Source organism: Cyprinus carpio, chromosome B8 (genome assembly GCF_018340385.1).
Source record: "Cyprinus carpio isolate SPL01 chromosome B8, ASM1834038v1, whole genome shotgun sequence".
Taxonomy (NCBI): Eukaryota; Metazoa; Chordata; class Actinopteri; order Cypriniformes; family Cyprinidae; genus Cyprinus; species Cyprinus carpio.
Window position 1 is genome coordinate 6,582,509 of NC_056604.1, and position 20,778 is coordinate 6,603,286.

Here is a 20,778-nt window from a genome sequence, read left to right on the forward strand (position 1 = left end):
AAATTTTTATATGATATATGATCTTTTTATACAACCCACGTTTTTCAAGATGCATGACACATCATGCCTGGTTTGGCATCAGTGAAAGCAAATGTCATTGTTTCTTATGTTCCCATAACATGTTTACCGAATGTGTCACGATTCATTTTAATTTGCAGAAGTGCAAATAAATGAATAATCATTATTCACTGAAAATCTTGCAAAAGCTAGAGATGGGAAGATTTAATTTAGTTGCTTACACAAACTTCTTGTATGACTTTAGAAGACTTGGAATACAGTGAAATGGGTATGAATTAACTTTAATGATAGTTTTGATGTTTTTTTGTTGTTGTTTTTAATGGTGGTGGTTTTGGTGTTCTTTTTAAAGGTTGATAGTCTCTTTGTATGAAAAAGGACAGCATTAACATCTTTTTTGCTCCAAAAATTTAAAGTTACTTAAATTATGGCAAGTTATGAGCAAACAATGGCAGCATCTTCAATTCTGTGTTAAAAATAAAAATCAGAACACTTTTTAAATATACAGAACATTCATTTTAAATATAGATTTTGTTTATTGAGTCAACTGTAACAGCCTTTTTTCCAAAGCACGACCACAAAAAACATAATATAATAAGGCACAAAGTAGATGTAAACTTACTTAACTGTAAACCTGACTTTTAGATCAGACATAAGACAAAATGCACAAGCCAACAATGAATCTGACTCCTGTGTACAAGATGACTCAAAATATGTTCTGGAGTGTCAATTCTCATTAAGATATAGGCTATGTTTCATGGATGTTATCTCATGGGCTTCACGTTGATGATTATATAAATGTCACTGGAAGTAACATAATTTAAGAAGAGTGAAGAACAATCCACTTTTCATGCGTGCATGTTTGTTTAGTCAGCCATCACGCCCTCTCTAATGAGGTTTAGCTCATAGCACAGGGTCTCGTAGCGGTAGGCCATGCGAATCTGAGCCAAGTTGGTTTTGCGGATGTCATTGCCTTCAGGACCGTCCTTCAGGTAGTTGGTACCAAGGAAGTGAATCTTTTCCTGTTTGTGTGAGAAAAAAGATCATGTTGCAATGTCAAGTCACCTTTATTGCTATAGCACTTTATACAATACAGATTGTGCATAGCTGCAGGAATGTATTTTGAGCTGGGAAGTAAAACCGGGGATGGGGTGGGGGATGATGTGTTGCAAGTTGGAGATTGGGGTCACATGATGCAAGAAAACTGACACTATGATGATGGATCCAAAAAGAACTTTTGTTAAAGGGGTCATATGATGCTTTTTTTAAAGATCATTATTTTGTGTATTTTGTGTAACAGAATATGTTGACTTGCTTTAATGTTCAAAAAACACATTATTTTTCAAATACTGTACATTATTGTAGGTCCTGTCTCTCTCAAACGCGTCGTTTTTTTAAAAAGTGTCTTTTTTTGAAAGTCACTGTTTGTTATGATTGGAGTATTGTCTGATTGGATTGTTATTGGCCAAACACCACAAGCACTCGTCGGAAATGTAACGCCCCTTTCCATAATCGTGAGCTTCATCTTTCAAAATACATGTAAAGACAGTTAATAATGTCCTTAGTTTTAACATCAGTTCAAGCTTGAAAGGAGAACAGAGTCGCGTGACAAACACGGTGATGAAGCTGCTATGTGTTTGCAGTACACAAGCCACGGACGGCTAAGAACGGTACACACACACATACACGACGCGCAAAACTCCACATTTGAACAGTCAATAGTAAATACTTAAACTAATAACAAAACATACTTACAGTAGCTGATTCAGAAGCACCAGATTGTCGTAGCAAAGTCAGAATTACCTCCTCACGAAACGGTCATCCATAAAATACGTTGCTGTTCTGTTGTAAGTAATCTTAAAGCTTCCTAAATGCATCTACTTTCGGAGGGCCAAATAAAGTGTTTTTGCTTTCACCTAGATCCACACAGCATCTCCCTGACATGACTGCTTCAACACTAACTGCGGTTACTGAAACCACGCCTTCTTTCTTTGCATGAACATTTGGGCGGCATTACACAAATATTTCCACATAGTGACGTAGATATGTGGGGGGTGTTTGAATGAGCCATTTTAGAGGGGCTTGGCAGTCTTAACTTTGATAAAGAATATCTCTTTGGATTTGAGACTTTAGTCTTTGCAACTTTACAGATCTTCTTCAAGCACCAAGAGCTTGTAACACTCCAAAGAGAAAGGAAAAATTTTAATTGCATCATATGACCCCTTTAATAAAACTTTCATTTCTTAGTTTAATATAAGTAAGTGTCTTTATTGTTTAAGAGTAAGAGTAACATTGAATCAAGCTAAAGCGTTAATTTTGTTTCAAGAATAGGAAAGATCTAATGTTAAAGACAAAATAAGCGCTACAGATGAGAAAATGAGAGATTTGTTGCTGCTTAGTAATACACTGTTGCTCTTTTTCTGCTGTCTCTTTGCTATGTCTGTAGAAATGGTTGTTAATTCTTAATTTGTGTACAGCACAGACATGTTACAGGTATTAATATGATCAAAAAATCATGGCAACAGATGATTTTATAAGTTAGTTTAATAAGTTGAAACGACTTTCACAGTCAATTTGATTCAACTTAACTCATGTTTAACCATTGCTTCTTGTTGGATTAGGCTACTTGATCATGAAGTTTGAAATAAGATCAATTCAGATGTAAACACAACAGCTGTACAAAAGGCAGCAATGTTGTTTTTCAGTCCCTCTTTAGATGTGTATCTCCCAAAATTAATTATTAGATATGGAATCATTAAGTTCTTGCTGTTAAGTGTAAAAAGCCCCCAAAACATTAAGATCAGTGTTTTTATTGTTACCTAAAAGTAGAACTTATCAAAATAGTTTTAGTAGGTTTAAGTTTAGAAACTAAGCTGAAATAAAATAAAATATATGTAAATATGAATTTAAAAAACCTAAACTTAAAAAAGTAAAAAATCTGAAATGTTGCCTTGACAACTAAATTAAATAAAATATGTTTAAGTTAAAATGACTTAAAATAAAATGACCTAAAAATAAAACTGATATAAATGAATCAAAGCTAAATAGAAATATAAAAAATGATAAAATGAAAACTCAAAATATAAAAATAAAGCCTCATTCAAAGTATTAATAAAATAACTGATTAAATTTAGATACATAAATTGTAATCTGTGTTATTACAGTATTATTTATTAATAGTTTAATTCAAATGAGCTTTAAAGTAAAATTAAAATGAAAACTGAAAATATAAAAATAAACATTACACAAACACACATAATTTGTTTTTTATAAATAATGTATTACAGGGTTGCTCGTGATCTAGATCAGTAAAACTGTGCATATATATATATATATATATATATATATATATATATATATATATATATATTATATAAAATGGTTTAGTGATGTGTTTGGTCAGGTGCCCTCACCTCAGCAGACAGGCCGCTCTGGAGAACACTGTTTCTGGCGATCTCACACATGTCACAGGTGCTGAGCTTGAACACCTGGGCTGCAATGGCATATTCCTCCATAAGGGGCTCCTAGTGATGCAGGATTCAAATTAACACACAGATATCAAATCAAAGGAAGAGAGGGAGGAGAAGTAACTAATTTGTACATAAGAAAAGGGGTGAAGAATTACCTTAGTGTAGTGGAACTGCATGGGGTCATCAGTGGACAGAGAGACCATCAGTCCCTTCTTGTGGAACTCCAGCAGAGGATTCTTGTTGTACTCTAGGAACAGACTGTTGTTGCTGAGTGGGGACATGGCAATGGGGACCTGGGCAAGGTAATACAGATACTGCAGGACAGGGCTCTGTGGAACGTGAGAAGACAGTGAGTAATATTTTGAAGACAGAGGAAGTGTATGGGGGTAAGGTGTATTGGTCAGGGTACATGTAATAAATGTAATAAATCAGGGTAAAATGCTTTTATCACACAGAACAACCTCCTCAACAGCAACCAGTCTGGTTTCAGAAGTGGACATTCAGCTGAGACTGCCTTGCTCTCCTTTGTTGAAGCCCTAAGACTGGCAAGAGAGGATTCCAAATCTTCAATACTTATCTTGCTGGATCTGTCTGCTGCTTTTGACATGGTTAACCACCAGATCCTCCTGTCAACCCTATTGGCAATGGGCATCTCAGAAACCGCACTCCAGTGGTTTGAGTCTCACCTCTCACATAGGTCCTTCAAAGTATCTTGGAGAGGTGAGGTGTACAAGTCACAACATCTAACTACTGGGGTGCCTCAAGGCTCAGTTCTTGGACCACTTCTCTTCTCTGTCTACATGGCATCACTAGGTTCTGTCATTCAGAAACATGGCTTTTCATATCACTGCTATGTTGATGACACTAAACCCTACCTCTCATTGCATCCTAAAGATCCGACGATAGCTGCTTGCCTCTCAGCTTGTCTAACAGACATTTCTTGCTGGATGAAGGACCATTACCTTCAACTCAAACTTGCCAAGACAGAACTGCTTGTGATCCCATCAAACCCATTGTTTCATCACAATTTCACCATCAAGTTAGGCACATCAACCATAACTCCTTCAAAAACAGCTAGAAACCTTGGAGTTATGATTGATGATCAGCTGTCTTACTCAGACCACATTGCTAAAACTGTCCGGTCCTGCAGATTTGCTTTATTCAACATCAAGAAGATCAGGCCCTTTCTTTCGGAACATGCTGCACAACTCCTTGTTCAAGCTCTTGTTCTGTCTAGGCTTGACTATGGCAATGCTCTCTTGCCAGTTATAGTAAACCTTTATAATTAATCCAGAATGCGGCAGCAAGATTAATTTTTAAGGAGCCAAAAAGGATGCACGTCACACCTCTGTTTATCAGTTTGCACTGGCTACCAGTAGCTGCTCTTATAAAATTCAAGGCAATGATGTTTGCCTACAAAACCACCACTGGCTCTGCACCCCTTTACCTAAATTCATTGCTTCAGACTTATGTGCCCTCTAGAAGCCTGCATTCTGCAAGTGAACGTCGCTTGATTGTGCCATCCTAAAGAGGCACTAAATCACTTTCAAAGACTTTTAAATTAAATTTTCCCTCCTGGTGGAATGACCTGCCCAACTCAATGTGAGCAGCTGAGTCCTTAGCCATCTTCAAGAATCAGCTTAAAACACATCACTTCCATCTTTATTTAACCCTCTAAACTCTAGCACTTTCTATTCTAATTCTATTCTTAAAAAAAAAAAACTTGTCCCTTTTAGACTTGCACTTTATATTCATTTACTGCTTGTTTTCTTTTTAAAAAAAAACTTACACTAGCTTTTCTAATCTTTTTGTATTCTATCTATTTTTTTTCTTTTTATTTAATAAACAATTAACAAAAGCCTCTAAAACTAGCTTGCTCTATTCTTTTTCTATTCTATCTGTTTTATTTGTATTTATTATATAATAAAAAAACTTGCTATGTGTACTACGTTAAGCTAACTGAGACTTGTTATAGCACTTGCATATCTTTGCTCTCTTGTTGATTTGATTGCTTCATTTGTAAGTTGCTTTGGATAAAAGCGTCTGCTAAATGACTAAATGTAATGTAAATGGGGCATTAACCTTTTTGAGGTTGAGGCCGTGAGAGATGTTGTCTGCAGTCATGAAACAGGCCAGCAGGTGAGTGACAGCTCCAGCTTCACCACAGTGAGGTCTGAACTGGAATGTGTTCATACCTCTCTCCCTGGACGCCACAAACACACAGCACATAGTAAATTGCATCTAAGTGCAACTTTCCTTATATAATAACCTCTTATGGACTGGTTTTAATAATTTATTTGTTTATGTACACAGTGTTCCATATGAAATCTACATGACAATGTTCAATTTTAGATTTGTATAATTTTCTAAAGGAAATGTGAATGGTGCATTCTTGTGCAAAACTCACAGCCACAGTACCAGGGTGTTTTGGGTATTTAGCGCTAGCTGGTTGCTTACAGCCCACACCCAAATCTCTACAATATTCTGGACTCTAAAAGTAGTTTTTTTTTGTTGTTTAAAAGATATCAATACCTTTATTGAACAAGGATGTTTTAAATTGATAAAACATGACAGTAAATGTTCCACAAAAATATCAAGCTGCACAAATGTTTTCACCATAAGAAGAAATGTTTGTTGATCAGCATATTAGAATGATTTCTGAAGGATCATGAGAATGTGAAAATGTAACTTTGCATCACAGGAATAAATTACATTTTAAAATGTATTATAATAATATTTCACAATATTATTGCATTTTTGATCCAATAAATGCATCTCTGGTGGGTTTTTCAAAAGCATTAACAAATGTAAATAAATGCCCATTTTATTGTCCAAAATAATTATTCTCAGCTAAAATTTTGGACCCCAATCGCTTAGAAAAGTAACAGCACACTTCTCCCTGCAGGCTGTGCAATAAGTGGTATTATTCATGTCAGTGAGAGGAACAGTGTGGGATGCATTACACACCAAAGTTTATTGCATACCCCTATTATTGACTGTAAAATTATCCAGTCTAAAGCTGCTTGCCTTTTTTGTGTGTTATTGAGATACTCACTTGCGCAGCTGGTTGAGTCGGGCAATGTTTGCATACATGTAGTAAATCCAGTAAGAATATGATGGGCTCTTCACGATGTCCCACTCCTCAGGTTTGGGGCTCTTTGTGGAAAACATGTGACCGCTGTGTTTGGACTCATCATCCACACTATCAAAGGCAGTCACCTGTAAAGAGACAAAACACAGGGATGAAGGGGTTAACAGGCTACAGTAATATTGTGAAATTTTATTATATTTTAAAATAACTGTTTTCTAATTTAATATATTTTAAAATGTAATTCATTCCTGTGATGACAAAGCTGAATTTTCAGCATCATTACTCCTGCCTTTAGTGTCACATGATCCTGCAGAAATCATTCTAATATGATGATTTGTTGCTCAAGACACATTTATTGTTTAGTATATCAATACTGAAAACAGTCGTACTATTTTTGGGAAGGAATCTTCAATAAATAGAATGAATAGTTTGATGAATATATAACATTACAAATGTCTTTCCTGTCATTCTTGATCAATTTAATGCATCCTTCCTGAATAAAGTGTTTAAAAAAATCTTACTGACCCTAAAGTTTTGACCGGTAGTATATATGGGATAAAAATTGTCCCATGTATTACTATTATTATATTTTCCAGATTCACTCACATGCTTCAGGAAGACACTAAGCTCTGGGTTGGAGTTTGGGTCAATGGTAGCCTGGAAAACAGGGAGGAAGATGTTTTCCAGCATCTTTCCAAAGTGTGGCACAAAGTTCCTGCCTCTGAAAATATCACTAAAGGGGAACAAGAGATAAACTGTTAGTACAGTTTCCATAATGACTAAGTGTGAGAAGTGAAAAAAGTTCACCTACTAGATTCTGGGCACTTGAATCATCCACTTGAGGTGAGGTGAAAAGACTCTGTGCTTGTTAAACCAGCTTGCAAGCTTAGTCCACTCATTAGGGTTACAGCCATAGATGGACAGACGAGGCTCTGCGTACTGGTATCTGGCATCCTCCAGGTCACTAGCAACTTCCTGTGAGATACCAGCTGATTTGATTGGTTTCCCGTTAGTGTAAATCAGTAACTGCATGGTTCACCAAAGTCTTACCTTAATAATGGTGGCAAAATACTCTCCAGATATGTGGTTCTCAGTCTTCAGATAAAGATCACGCAGCTCACTGGCACCCACAGGGTTGTACTTGGCATTGAATTTATCAAAACGCTGGAAGGTTTGTCTGCCCTGCAATAAATCACTGTAATTAACTCTGGAGTAATCACAAATAACAGTTCTTGTAAGCAATTAGGAGCGCTAAGAATGCTGTCAAAACAGCTGAGGATACACAGGGTGGATTTTGTGACCCATGTGATGGCCTAAATATAGAGAACATGACAACTGCATAATGAGCACTGCATAGTGCTATAAGGATACTTTGACACATTATTTCTAGTCCAGAACTTCTGTGGTGATTCTCTATATATGTTCCTCCCATGTCTGGGTAACCAGGCCCTGAAGAACCTGTGTGAGGTGTTGTGTGATACTTACAGCATGCACATCCAGAGAATCGACAGTCAGGTCGTAGGGGTGCAGATTAAGAGATGCAAAAAGCTCCTTCATGGTCATTTCCTTGCCCTTCAAAACATGCACCACACGATCCGCATCCACACGGTAGGACTTCTTGATGAAGCGGAGGAGATGCTTCTGGTTCATGCAGGCAGCAGCGTGAATGTGAGTATCAACCTACAATAACAACAACATAACTGTCAAAATTTGTGGTAGTCTGTAAATTATTTCAGTATAAACAACATATTGGGAGTCATACCTTTCTGCAGTTGTAAAAGTCTCTGTGGGGATTTTTCTTCAGCTCTTTCATTTCCTCCATCTCATTCAACATCTCATGCACATTAAATTTTGACATGAGGAACTTCAGACGACGATGAGTGTATGTCTTTCTGAGAAACAAAACACAAGGATCCATAAACGCTGTTTTATTGTCTATAGCCTTAAAATTCAACATTATACAAAATCATAAGTTTGAGGTCAGTAAGAGATTTCAAAGAAAATAATTTGAAGAAACAATAAGAAGAAACAAATTTTATTCGTGTAGGTTGAGTTATTTTTATTGTTAATGAAGTTTTCTATTTAACAAAAAAAAAATGCTGTTCTTTTGAGCTTTCAATTCATGAAAGAATTAAAAAAAATGAAACAGTATGGCAATAAGAAATGTTTCTTAAGCACGAAATCAATATTCAGAAGGATTTCTGAAGGATCACTGAAGACTAATGGAGAGTAACCTCTGCTGAAAACTTATATTTGCCATCACAGAAAGAAATTACATTTTAAAATACATTAAAACAGACAAGTTATTTTAAATAATATTATGTTACTGCTTTTACAGCATTTTCATCAAATAAATGCTGCCTTTAAAACAGATTTAAAAATATTATCGACTCCAAACGTTTGAATAGTAGTGAATATAATATAATATAATATAATATAATATAATATAATATAATATAATATAATATAATATAATATAATATAATATAATATAATATAATATAACATTATATGTACTGTAACATTCATTTAAATGGACTTTTTAACCATATTTATTTTTTTCTCCAAAAACTTGGATAGTGACGTAATGGAAAAGAGAGAATATAGATCTGCAGTGCTTTCGTGAACTCACGTTGGGCCCTGAGCAATCAAGGCGATGAGGAAGTTCATGTCGTCTATGAAGGTGACAAGATCTGGACCGGGGTGGTTCAGAGGCTGGTGTTTATCAGCAGATGCTGCATCTTTGTAGACATAGATAACACCATCCTTCATGCGAGCGACGTAGCCGAGGTTAGGTGGGAAGTCCTTTGTGCAGAAAGGATCCTCACCAGACTTAGGAGGAGAGGTAAAGACTGGAACACAACAGTTATGTTATATTTCACTGAATTCAACAAACACAATCATTCTTCAATTACCTAACACAACATTTTATTTTTTTTACAATAAAAGAGTAAAAAAGAAGTAAAAGTATTAAGTCATGTTAAAGGGATAGTTCACCCAAAAATGAAAATTCTGTCATTAAAGGGATTATTTTGTCATTAATCACTTACCCCCATGTCGTTCCAAACCTGTAAAAGCTCTGTTCGTCTTCAGAACACAATTTAAGATATTTTGCGTCATCCGCGCCTTGTGGCGTGGATGATACAGAAGAGCATACACAGCATACGGTGATATGGAGAGACACAGAGGAGACCACTGACAAAGGAATTATTGAATAAAGTCATTATTTTTGTTTTCTTCGCTTACAAAAAGTGTTCCTGTTGCTTCACATAACCCAAATTGCACGTCTGATGGCAGATGAAGTATTCTGATGATGACTTTCATACCTTTTATGGACCTTGACACTGTTATTTATTTGGCAGTCTATGGGACAGTCTCAAGCCTCCAGGTTTTCATCCAAAATATCTTAAATTGTGTTCCGAAGACGAACGAAGGTCTTACAGGTTTGGAACGACATTGAGGGTAAGTAATTAATGACAGAATTTTCATTTTTGGGTGAATTATCCCTTTAAATCAAATATTTATGTTTTTATCATGGAATTCTGTTTCTGTTATTACCAGGGAGCACTTGATCTTCGGGTTTCCACTGCTCTCCTTCAATCTTGCGTAAGAACTGAGAGGGAGTGTCGGGGAATCTCTGGAAAGCCAGCCTCATGTATTTCTCTCTGATGGTCAGGGCACGGTACAGACCCTTACAGGCCAGCTCAAAGTCATCCATGGTCACCTGCAGAACAGTTTGGAAGGGCATTATTCTGTGCAATGACAACGCTGATTGTTATATTTGAAATGCCTATATCTATGAGTGGAAATGTGATATGTTGACAAATGCAAATGACACCCACTGACTGGGTGACACTATATTTAAATGTCACAATGTCCTTGACGTCATGCCAGAGTGGATGAGTTTGAATCTTAGATGAGAGTAGGCAAGAATGGATGACTACATGTGAAAAGCGAATCCCTGAACTCTCTTAAATCCCCCTCCTAAATGTCAGATATAGATATCAGAAACCACATCCAGGGAAGGGCTCCACCTGCTAAGATGCAGAAACCCCTTGGCTGATCTATTTCAGCTGGCCAGTTACATGCAAAGGGCAGTGTACAAATCATAACTTACATAACACGTACATGTTCCAGTCAGTTCCTGGAATTTATATGTTGGAACGTACCCCAGCAGCGTAGTCGCCAGTGATGGACACTCTCTGGAAGTGAGGGACCTCCAAGTAGGTTGGTTTATCTTCTAGCACGGGCTGAGTGCGTCTGAGATACTTCTTACTGTGCAGGGATTGGTTAAAGATTAGGTTAGGGTGGACCTTTTTCACAGACTATGAAGTGTTCATATTTTCATTTACAACGTATTTAACGGTACACTTTGTGTTATTTGGCATTACATTCCGAAACAGGGGAACAGGCCAGTTTAAATCAAATCAATGGCCATTTCCAGGTATAAATAGCTCATTTAGAACGACCAAAGAAAGCCAAAACACATAAAGTTTTTGGGGGATATACTAGCCTACAAGTAAAAATGTAGTTATTAAATATATATAAATGTAGTTATATATATGCTAAAAATGAATGAAAAATCGAATACAAAATAATTGTATTACAAAAAAAAAAAGTTTAAGAAATAATTAGTTTTCAAACAAAGTTTTAATAAACTCAAAACAAGTAAAAATAAGTAAACAAAAGTAGCGTTCGCCTGAGGCCTGATGGTAGATGGCTGTCGGATCAGTATCAGACGGTAAGTTCTGGTACTGTCATTATTTGTCCCTCTATTATACATGTATGTATCACCAAATCTCGATTTGTGCACTTGTTTTGTCACAATGTTTTGTTTAAAACCGTTCATGGCTATTTGCGCAGTAAAAGGCAATTTTCGCACAAGCCAAATGTCAAAATATAGAAACATTAAGTACATTTTCTAATGACGGGTTACAACTAAATAAATTAATGAATGGCAGTTTAGACAAATGTGTTTTCGTTTAACAAATAATGTAGCCTACACTCAGAGGTTAAGACTTCAGTTGTATGATTGGCCTAGAAAAGGCGTTCTCTTTCATGATGCTAGCCATGTTGAGACTACAGGCGACTATTATTCACTTAAACTTAATTAATTTGAGTAGACGTCATGTTTAGAATCGATAAGTAGACATTGCTGTTTAATACTGTATATTTCTACAAGTGGTCAGTACCCTAGAACTTTTTATGCTGCATCCTCACCAATAGATGTCACTATAAAGTTTTGTTGTATCAACTAGCAAAACAGTAATTACCTAATTTACCTAAAGGGATAGTTCACTCAAAAATGAAAATTCAGTCATTAATTACTCACCCTCATGTCGTTCCAAACCTGTAAAGCTCAAAACACACTGCACGATTTTAGTAATCCTATAAGATCACTGCGCAACATGGATCTAATAAACTTGGCAACGACATGTGTGTGTAGACTACAATGACTCGTATGATACGACGCACATTAATATATGAAGAATAAAAGTCATCAGCATGTGCTAGTGCTAAACAAAAAGAGCATGATAAATAACACTTTAACAGTTGTATTTTTTATGTAAGCTGAAAAAGTGGAAGCGGCGAAAGAGGAAGGGATAACAGCTTGAGGTAAGCAGTTTTATATTTTTTGTCGCATGATTTCATGTCACATTTTTATTGTTTGGTCAGTATACGTGGCTCGTACCAGCAAACACACTGTGTGATGATCATGCTGTATCATAGGCAATCTTTGGTCACAAGACCGTGACAATGGCCGTCTTTGAACCTCTCTCACTGTACGACACAGGACCACCGATTAGGAGCCATGATTGTTTCACAATGCTAATTTTTCATCTGGGACAGCCGAAAATCATGCAATGTGTTTAGGGCTTAAGACCTTGTATTAGCCTATATTTCTGATGAAATCCGAGAGCTTTCTCTCTGAACTGAAACATTCCCAGGCCCAGAAAGGTAGTAAGGACATCATTAAAATAGTCTTTGTGACATCAGTGGTGAACTAATGTTACGAAGCTCTGAGAATACTTTTTGTGTGCAAAGAAAGCAAAAATAATTTCTTTATTCAACGATTTCTTCTAGGGGTGCACGATAAATATCGGCCTATAATTAATGCGCATCTCGTCAGTAAAGCCGGTTCTCTAATCAGCGGTAAATTAACTGACAAGCTGCGCTGATAATGAACATGGATTTGCGCAGCTTGTCAGTTAACAACGGCTCTGTGTAGTAACAGCTGCTCTATGTGAAATCAAGCACCTGATGGAATTTACCGCTGATTAGAGAACAGGTGTCCTGACATTTTATCCTACCCATCAGATTTTCCTACCAGGGTTTACTGCGCATGCGCAGATTAATATCTCGTCCTTTTTCTCACGCTAAACAATGATTTTTAATGTATCTGCATTACTGTACGAGTAGGTTTAGGGTTGGGGTAGGTGTAGACTTTAATAAAAACACAATCTAATTGGTAGAATTATTTTTTTGTCAGTTTCCTGTAGCTGTATCCCTTCTAGCTACAACCGCGAATATAACACATAATTACTGTATTTGCATTACTATAAGGGTAGGTTTAGGGTTGTGGTAGGTGTAGACGTTAATAAATCATAACTTTACTGTAGCATTTTTTGTTGTCGAATTGTACTACCCACTGTTTTAGTGGGAGGTAGGAAAATCTGACAGGGTAGGACAAATCGACAGAACATCGGCTTTACTGACGAGATGCGCATTAATTATCGGCTGATATTTATCATGCACCCCGATTTCTTCTCTTCTGGGTCCGTCTCTGCCACCATTGCCTGTCTATGCAGAATAGAGCTCTCTATTTTATCAAAAATATATTAATTTGTGTTCTGAAGATGAATGAAAGTCTAGATGAATAATTAATGACAGAGTTTTTGGGTGCACTAACCCATTAAGTAAAAAGCAGTTATATAATTAACCCTTAATCGGTCGTCGAGTAGGGTTTACGCTTTTGGTCCTTGGGGTCAGACAGACCCCAAACATTTACAGAGTGATTGCATAAGGAAATATATATTTTTTATATGGCAAACTATATATCATTTTTTTATTTATTTCTCAACTATACATTTATGCTGTGTTTTTGTGGATATTTGGTAGTTTTTTACCTATTTACTGCACAATTACTTAACTACGCCATGAATTGGCTCATGAAAAAAGTAATTTTTTATGAAAAAATCGCTTAAATGAAGATCTTAATTAAATCTAACAAATCGAATTAAATTGGACATTGCTCTAGGTGTTAGGGCTAGAATACTGCCATCTGCAGGTTTGTGGAAAAACTTTAGGAATTCTAGTTAAAGAAAGAAAGTGCAATGACCACATATATCCAGTAGAGGTCCATAGGGACTCATTTCATTTTCACTTCATTTTTCTTGATGCTTCAACTTCACCTCACAACTTTATGATATATATTTTGAGAATATATATTTAGACATTCTAAAACACATAAAAAATCTGTATTTTTGTCAAAGTTAGAATTTGTTGTTGTCTGATATCTTTTGAATTGTCTGCTTTTGCAAATTATTATACATAAATTTGCAGAAACGTTATAGGTCACCACTAAAAGACATGACTGTAATCACATGCTATTTATTTCATTTATTTATTCATTTATTTTGTTTCAATAAATTTCATATTTTTTTTAGAACAAGAGATGAATTTTAAAAAGTAAATAAAACCAATATAATACAAAACAAAACAACAGCACCAATAAACAGTAATGAACAGAAGTGAAGGGTACACAGAACAATAAAACTTTTTTTATATAAATCACATGGCTAATAAACAAGAGAAAGAACAAGCACAATGCAAAACATTGAGAATGATACTAGTATCATGAGCTACAGTTTTTACAAGTACATGCACATCTGGCAGATGTTGACAGTGTTGACAGTTTTTGCCCTTTTCCCTCTCTTTCTCTGTGTGTGTGTGTGTGGTTTGCGATGTCTACCCCTTCACACTGTTGTGCATATATGTCTGATTTTATTTACCAAAATCTAAAAAATGCCCCAGACACCTGTGTGTGTGTGTGTGTGTGTGTGTGTGTGAGTGAACATGCTTGTGCTCTAGTATTAGTCCTTCATATATGTATGGAAAGTTTTCAGAGTTATGCCAGTTTTGTTGATTTTATTTGCCAATTTCTATAAAAATGCTCTCTGTTGCAGTCACACGTGTGTGTGTGTGTGTGTGTGTGTATGATATAGAAAGTTTGTTCCACTTTGTGTTTATGCTCTAGGACCAGAAATTTTCAGAATTACACTGGATTTTTTTTTTTTTTTTTTTTTTTTTGACAAACAAATAGAAAAAAATAAATATATAAATTTACATTTTCCCATTCATACCTTAAACGGTATTTTTTTTTTTTTTTTACACACCTTTAGAACAACCAAATCAAGTCTCATGCCCCTGAGATGAAGGTAACATTTTTTAAAAATGAAGGAAAAGTCCAGTGGGGTCAGCTGGACCCCAAGGACTGATTAAGTGTTATAATTGTATGACTTGTTAACTGACCGCTTCTCCTCATCATCATCCTCAGTTACATGTTGGGCCAGCTCTTGGTTGAGGATAGGACAGTCATCAGGCACATCAAACAAGGATATCTCGTCACGGACATCATCATCTTTGGTCTCCGAAGCAAACACACGCTCTGCAATTGCGCGTGTGCGATCATCCGTCTCTGATGACCAAAAAAAGAAAGCATGCACCACACTGGCTTTAGTGCAAATTCATTATTTAAGGAGACGGCGGCCAACCAAAGCGAAGCAAAAGGAGATGAAAACATGACTGAGGTCTAAAAGACCCAAAAGCAGTTAAAATGCATTAAGTGAGACCAAATTTTTTATGGTCTGGACATTATTTAAGTATAAAATTAAATTGTATACTCTAAAAGCTATAAGACAAGATAAATGACAACCTGCTTGTACTTATATTAAGCATCCGAATGGTTATGCTTTAGACATTTTTGAGACTCCCGTTCTAATGTTGAACTTTTTAATCAGAGCCTGCTTTTGGCAAAAGAAAGACACTTTTTCAGAATGATTCAGCTACTGAGTCACTGTGACCGCTAGCAGATGGTACAAAATCTCCCATGCAAAGATGAACAAAACTATGACAAATTCATTAAGCCAAGACACACATCACGAACTAACAACAGCACAACCCAAATCATAACTTAGAAATGAACAGATAAGAAACTATGAGGCCTACATCTTAAAAGCTTTTTAAGAATCATATTAAACATGCACAGAAATACACAACTTAGTCATTTGTTTGCTTATGAACTACAGTGGGGTGCAAAATATTTCTGATTGAATAATCATTTTTACTTGCACTATTTGTTTTCATAACAATTTCAAAGTCTTTCTTGGTATTTAGCTTAGTCAGTGTGTATACAGCAGTATTTGAGCAAGAAAATCTGTACAAAAGAGTTGAGATCAATGTTACAAATGTACTTACTTCATTAGTGACCTAAAACAAATTATTAAATATTTTTAATTGTTTTATGTCATACCATTTTTTGGCTTACATTTTCTTAAAACAAAGTCCTAAAACTTTTTTCTCTCAAGATTTTTGCACCCCATTGTATATTTTCTTCTAAAACAAACAAACGAATAAAATATACAGATGGACATTTGAAGCAGGTTAAACATGTTGATCTCCGACGGGTTCCTTTATACTTACTCCCTTCTGATTATGCATATCCAAAGAGTGTGCATGGAAGATCCAAAACATTGAAAAGAAAAGGAGGTTGTAGGTTAGACTGAATTAGTATGCAACACATCGGAACTGTCATTTTATTCACATTTCAGGGATCACACATGCCACATTAATAACAAAAAATTCTGTAATATTAAATCAGATCTCTCTGTATTGCAGGCAACCTGTAAAGCACAAGTCATGAATTTTACAATAAAATAAGAAGGTTTTATATAGAAAAGAAATTGCAATGACTGATAAAGGTAAAGTAGAAAGTACAAAATCACATTAAAAAAAAAAGTCATGCTCATCACTGTGATGTTTTCACAATCCCAAGATTGCCGACATTGTCAAAAGAACTCAGACAAGACTTGACATTTCACTATTTATCACAGTTTTCTTCACACAGAAGCAAACTTTTGTTAGTGTTCACTTCCAATGGTCATACTTTTTTTTTTTTTTTACAGGTCTAATCAAAGTCAAATCATGGGTGGCTTTTGGGCGTGGGGCCCTCTTTTGTCACAATTGCAATACATATTGAACAAATAACAGGAAATAACATCACAAATCTGAAAACTAAGGGCGCGTCTCAATCAGCTTCCTACTTGAGTAGTCAGTGAATTGATTAGGGAGTTGAGCATTTTAAATAGAAATAGTCCCAATCAGTGTCCCGGTCTGTAGTGAGCATGGGTCCTCACCAGTGCCTAAATTTGTTTAGAGTTGTTTAGACATTATACAGATCTACATTCTAGGGAGCTGAATGAGACGCAACCTAAAGCTCAGCTAGAGGCATGAATAACAATCCACCCTTAAATGTATATTTCACTCAAAAATGAGAATGGTGTCATCATTACTCACCCTCATGTTGTTACAAACCTGTATACATTTCTTTCCCCTGACAATATTTTTGGATTTCCATAGTATTTTTTCAGCATTCCTCAAAATACCATCTTTTGTGTTCAACATACAATTTTGGAACAACTTGAGGGTGAGTAAATTACAGCTATTGCTTTAGGTAAATGTCATGGATTGCGACAAACAATTTGTTTATACTAAATAACATTCAACATCCCCTAGTCCACATTCTTCTACTCTAAAACTTTCTTCAAAAATCACACACAGTGTATCCACCTGGAGTTTCATGGCCAATCTATTGGATACGCCAGTATGGGACGGGTACTGAGATTCCCATATCTACCAGTTCATGCCCTTTCCAAGCACACAAACAATCATCCGCCTTCGATTCCTCCCAGTACTTACGCTTCTCCTCTGCTGGGTTAGTAACATGTTATGTATCCATCAGACATGGGACAGGATTCATGTAGAGAGGGGCAAACGAAAGTTTATGGTCACAGACAACACACATGAACCAAAATCAAATGTCATCAGTCATCAAATGAAGTGTTTTTTACACAATTCACTAAACTAAATAGGAGAAACAGTTCCAGAATCACACCCCCAATCTGCCATTGGTCAGCTAAACAGATAGTCCTACTCACACCATTAACCAACAAATGACTTACTTTCTCCTGTCCAACTTAATAGCAGGCAGAGGCAAATGCATCAACATCTAATAAATTACACGTATACCAGTATTAGACTCGGGGGTGTTTTACATGGGTGTGAAATCATTAATCAGATGATTTTAACAGCCTAAGCTCATGTGGCCTTCCCTTCTGCCTCGAAATGATAGTGTTTCTATTTTTAAACCTGGTGATATCAGTGACTGATATCCTATCACAGTCTGCAAATTTAAATTCAGATTATTCTTTGCCTGCACATGGAAAGCAGCATGTCTAGCAATGCAAGCCTGAAATCAACCCAATATCCTACAGAATACAGCTGTGGTCATACGTTTACACACACCTTACAGAATCTGCAAAATGTTAATGGTTTTAGGGATGCACAATAAATATCGGCACAATATTTAATGCTTATCTTGTCAGTAAAGCCGGTTCTGTAATCAGCAGTATATCTCTACACGTGTGTGCTTTCACGTGGAGCAGCATTTACTACACAGAGCTGTTGTTCACTGACAAGCTGCGCAAAACGTGCAAAATATGGTTTTGCACAGCTTGTCAGTGAACAACGGCTCTGTGTAGTAAATGCTGCTCCACGTGAAAGCACACACGTGTAGAGATTTACCATGATTTAAGTGTGATCATAAAAATTGCAATTTTTTTATGTTCAGTATGCCTAAATAATCTATTTGAATTTACAACATTTTTCAAAAGTTTACATATGCTTGATTCTTAAAGGGGTCCTTGGATACCCATTTTCCACAAGTTGATATGGTTCTTTAGGGTCTTAATGAAAAGTCTGTAACATAGTTGGGTTAAAATTTGCTCAATGGTAGAGTAAAAAACACCTTTTTTTACCCTGTCAAAAACAGCTATTTTCAGAGCAAGCCGTTCTGTATCACTTTCCTTTAAATGTTAATGAGCTCTGATGACCCTGCCCCTCCCTTCCAGTCACTCTCTGAGTCTGAGTCCGATAACCCCTTTAATAATTTTAACAAAATAAGAGGAATCATAAAAAAGGACAAAAACAGCAGACAAATAACTATTATAAACATAAAAAACACATTAAAGGGGTCATCGGATGCTACATGCACTTTTACAAGTTGTTTGAACTGAAATGTGTGTTGGCAGTGTGTACACAACCACCCATGATGAAAAAAAGACACTCCGTGTTTTTTTTTTAATCTACTAAAATCTTTACCCCTTTCTCAAATCGAGCTGATCTCATATGCCTGTCTTTGTGATGTCACACTGACATGCCCCTCCCACGATAGTTTGATTGACAGTAGCGTGTCTTACTGGTGTCTTACCTTAGACCCGCCCTGAGTGAGCTGTCATCAGTCCGCCACTGTTTCACCGCCGGAGCAGATGTAGAGAATGACTCCTAAGCGATTGAGGTGTTCTATTGTTGGATGTAATAATGAACATAGCAGTTGTAATTTACTCCTGACATCTGAGCCACTGAAAACGCAGTGGGTTACCTTTGTTTTTGAAGGGAATGTGCCCCCAAACTACCTAAATGCGTCTATGTTCGCGTGAATCATTCGTGATCCAGCTTCACCTACAGAAGAAGTGAGTATAAGGGTTTTTTTTTTAATGAATCTTTGCAAATCACCTTTCCTAATAATGTGCCAATTAGCAAGTTCCACGATGAATGCGGATAAACAGTCTCTCTGGGCTCGGAAGAGAGGGGCGGGGTCAGCAGAGCTCATTAACATTTAAAGGAACATGCAACAAAACTGCTTACTCTGATAAGGTCAGTATTGAAAGGGTAAAAAAGTTGTTTTTTACTCTACCATTGAGAAATTTTTAACCAAACTATGTTACAGACTTTTTCATTAAGACCCTCTAGAATCCTATCAACTTGTGGAAAATGGGCATCCGATGACCCCTTTAACATTTTGCAAATTCTGCACTGAGCTTGTAAACACATGACCACAACTGCATACACTACGGCTTGAGAACACAGTGTACAAACATTTATGATGTAAAAATAAACTTTAAGTGAGTTATGGCATGTCAAGCACCAGCATGACATTTGAGTCACTAGAACCCGCTGACTAGCAAAAGAATCTCTTGCATTTTTAAGCATGCCTCTATGTGCTGTAACTAAATCATAACTTATAAGCCTTCGAAACCTCTCTTATAATCAGAACTAACAATCTTTCACATTGCCACAGCTGCAAAAAGCATCAGGGTGAACTCCTGCATGAATGCATAAAAATATGATACAGATTGCACTCCAGTCTATATCTAAACAGAACAGATCAGCCTAATCACAGGTGTTAATGAAAGTAATATCACAGGCTTGAAAACCTTACACCTCTATTTTCATTCAGCTGCTATTTAATAAAACATCAGGGGACACAGTTGAAGAACACAACGGGTTACAGTTGCTCTTTTCTTTGAATTTAAGTCCCCAAGATACTCTCCAAAAATAGTTGTTGGAATACCTAACCTTGCCTAGTGTAATTTTTGTACAAGCTTCTCAGAGTTGATCGGCAGAAATAACTATTCGGACACTCCCATTCCTAGATTAGGTTTCTGCTGGAGACCACAATGTTTTCCAGATCTTATGCAACATATTCTGTTCTTCAAAAAACTTTGCATACACATCAGTTAAGCCATTATGCTCATTTAATGTGATGAAAAACAAATTTCATAGTAATATGTTTTGTTAAAACCAAAACTTTTCATTGTGTGATGGATTCAGGTGGCGAATGGACACTCACCGGGCACAGCGACTTTGGGCATGTTGGCTGCTGGTTCTGACACTATCACTCTTCCTGTAGAAGGCTGGCCGGTCCGACACTGCTCCTTGGTAGCGGGGAAGTGAGCAGTCGGATACTGCACCAGGGCAATATTAAGCAGTATTTGCCCACTGTAACCAGAGCTGTGTACTGGATACGAGGGGCTTGAGACTCCAAGTTCTGTGCGTTCAACTCTATTTTAAGTTTTAACAGAC

At 36.4% G+C, this 20,778-nt stretch overlaps 1 protein-coding gene across 6 annotated transcripts; it reads right to left on the bottom strand.

Annotated features, from left to right (window-relative positions):
- Nucleotides 1-527: 527 nt before the first annotated feature.
- LOC109084676 (AMP deaminase 1-like) lies at nt 528-20,752 on the bottom strand. Of its 6 annotated transcripts, none has more exons than XM_042729390.1 (17): nt 20,546-20,752; nt 17,554-17,562; nt 16,279-16,284; nt 15,109-15,274; nt 10,746-10,851; nt 10,135-10,300; nt 9,209-9,428; nt 8,339-8,468; nt 8,062-8,256; nt 7,627-7,758; nt 7,388-7,551; nt 7,183-7,309; nt 6,541-6,704; nt 5,568-5,688; nt 3,641-3,814; nt 3,429-3,539; nt 528-1,037 (listed from the first exon to the last, which is right to left on the bottom strand). In XM_042729390.1, exons 1-17 carry the CDS (start codon nt 20,565-20,567, stop codon nt 882-884), a joined length of 2,169 nt encoding a protein of 722 aa, XP_042585324.1. In that variant the 5' UTR covers nt 20,568-20,752; the 3' UTR covers nt 528-881. The 6 variants fall into 6 exon arrangements, with proteins under 6 accessions (XP_042585324.1, XP_042585329.1, XP_042585323.1 ...); XM_042729395.1 differs by having other exon boundaries at nt 17,425-17,562; XM_042729389.1 differs by having other exon boundaries at nt 17,554-17,565.
- Nucleotides 20,753-20,778: the final 26 nt, after the last annotated feature.

What these genes read in the sequence shown, in the direction of transcription:
- LOC109084676 (XM_042729389.1), bottom strand. Translation starts at nt 20,567, where the DNA reads ATGCCCAAAGTCGCTGTGCCCG. An exon ending in ATTCAAGTGCCCAGAATCTA is followed by an intron (nt 7,310 to 7,387) that starts GTAGGTGAACTT and finishes GTTCCCCTTTAG; the next exon opens with TGATATTTTCAGAGGCAGGA. An exon ending in TTAGTGTCTTCCTGAAGCAT is followed by an intron (nt 6,705 to 7,182) that starts GTGAGTGAATCT and finishes GTCTCTTTACAG; the next exon opens with GTGACTGCCTTTGATAGTGT.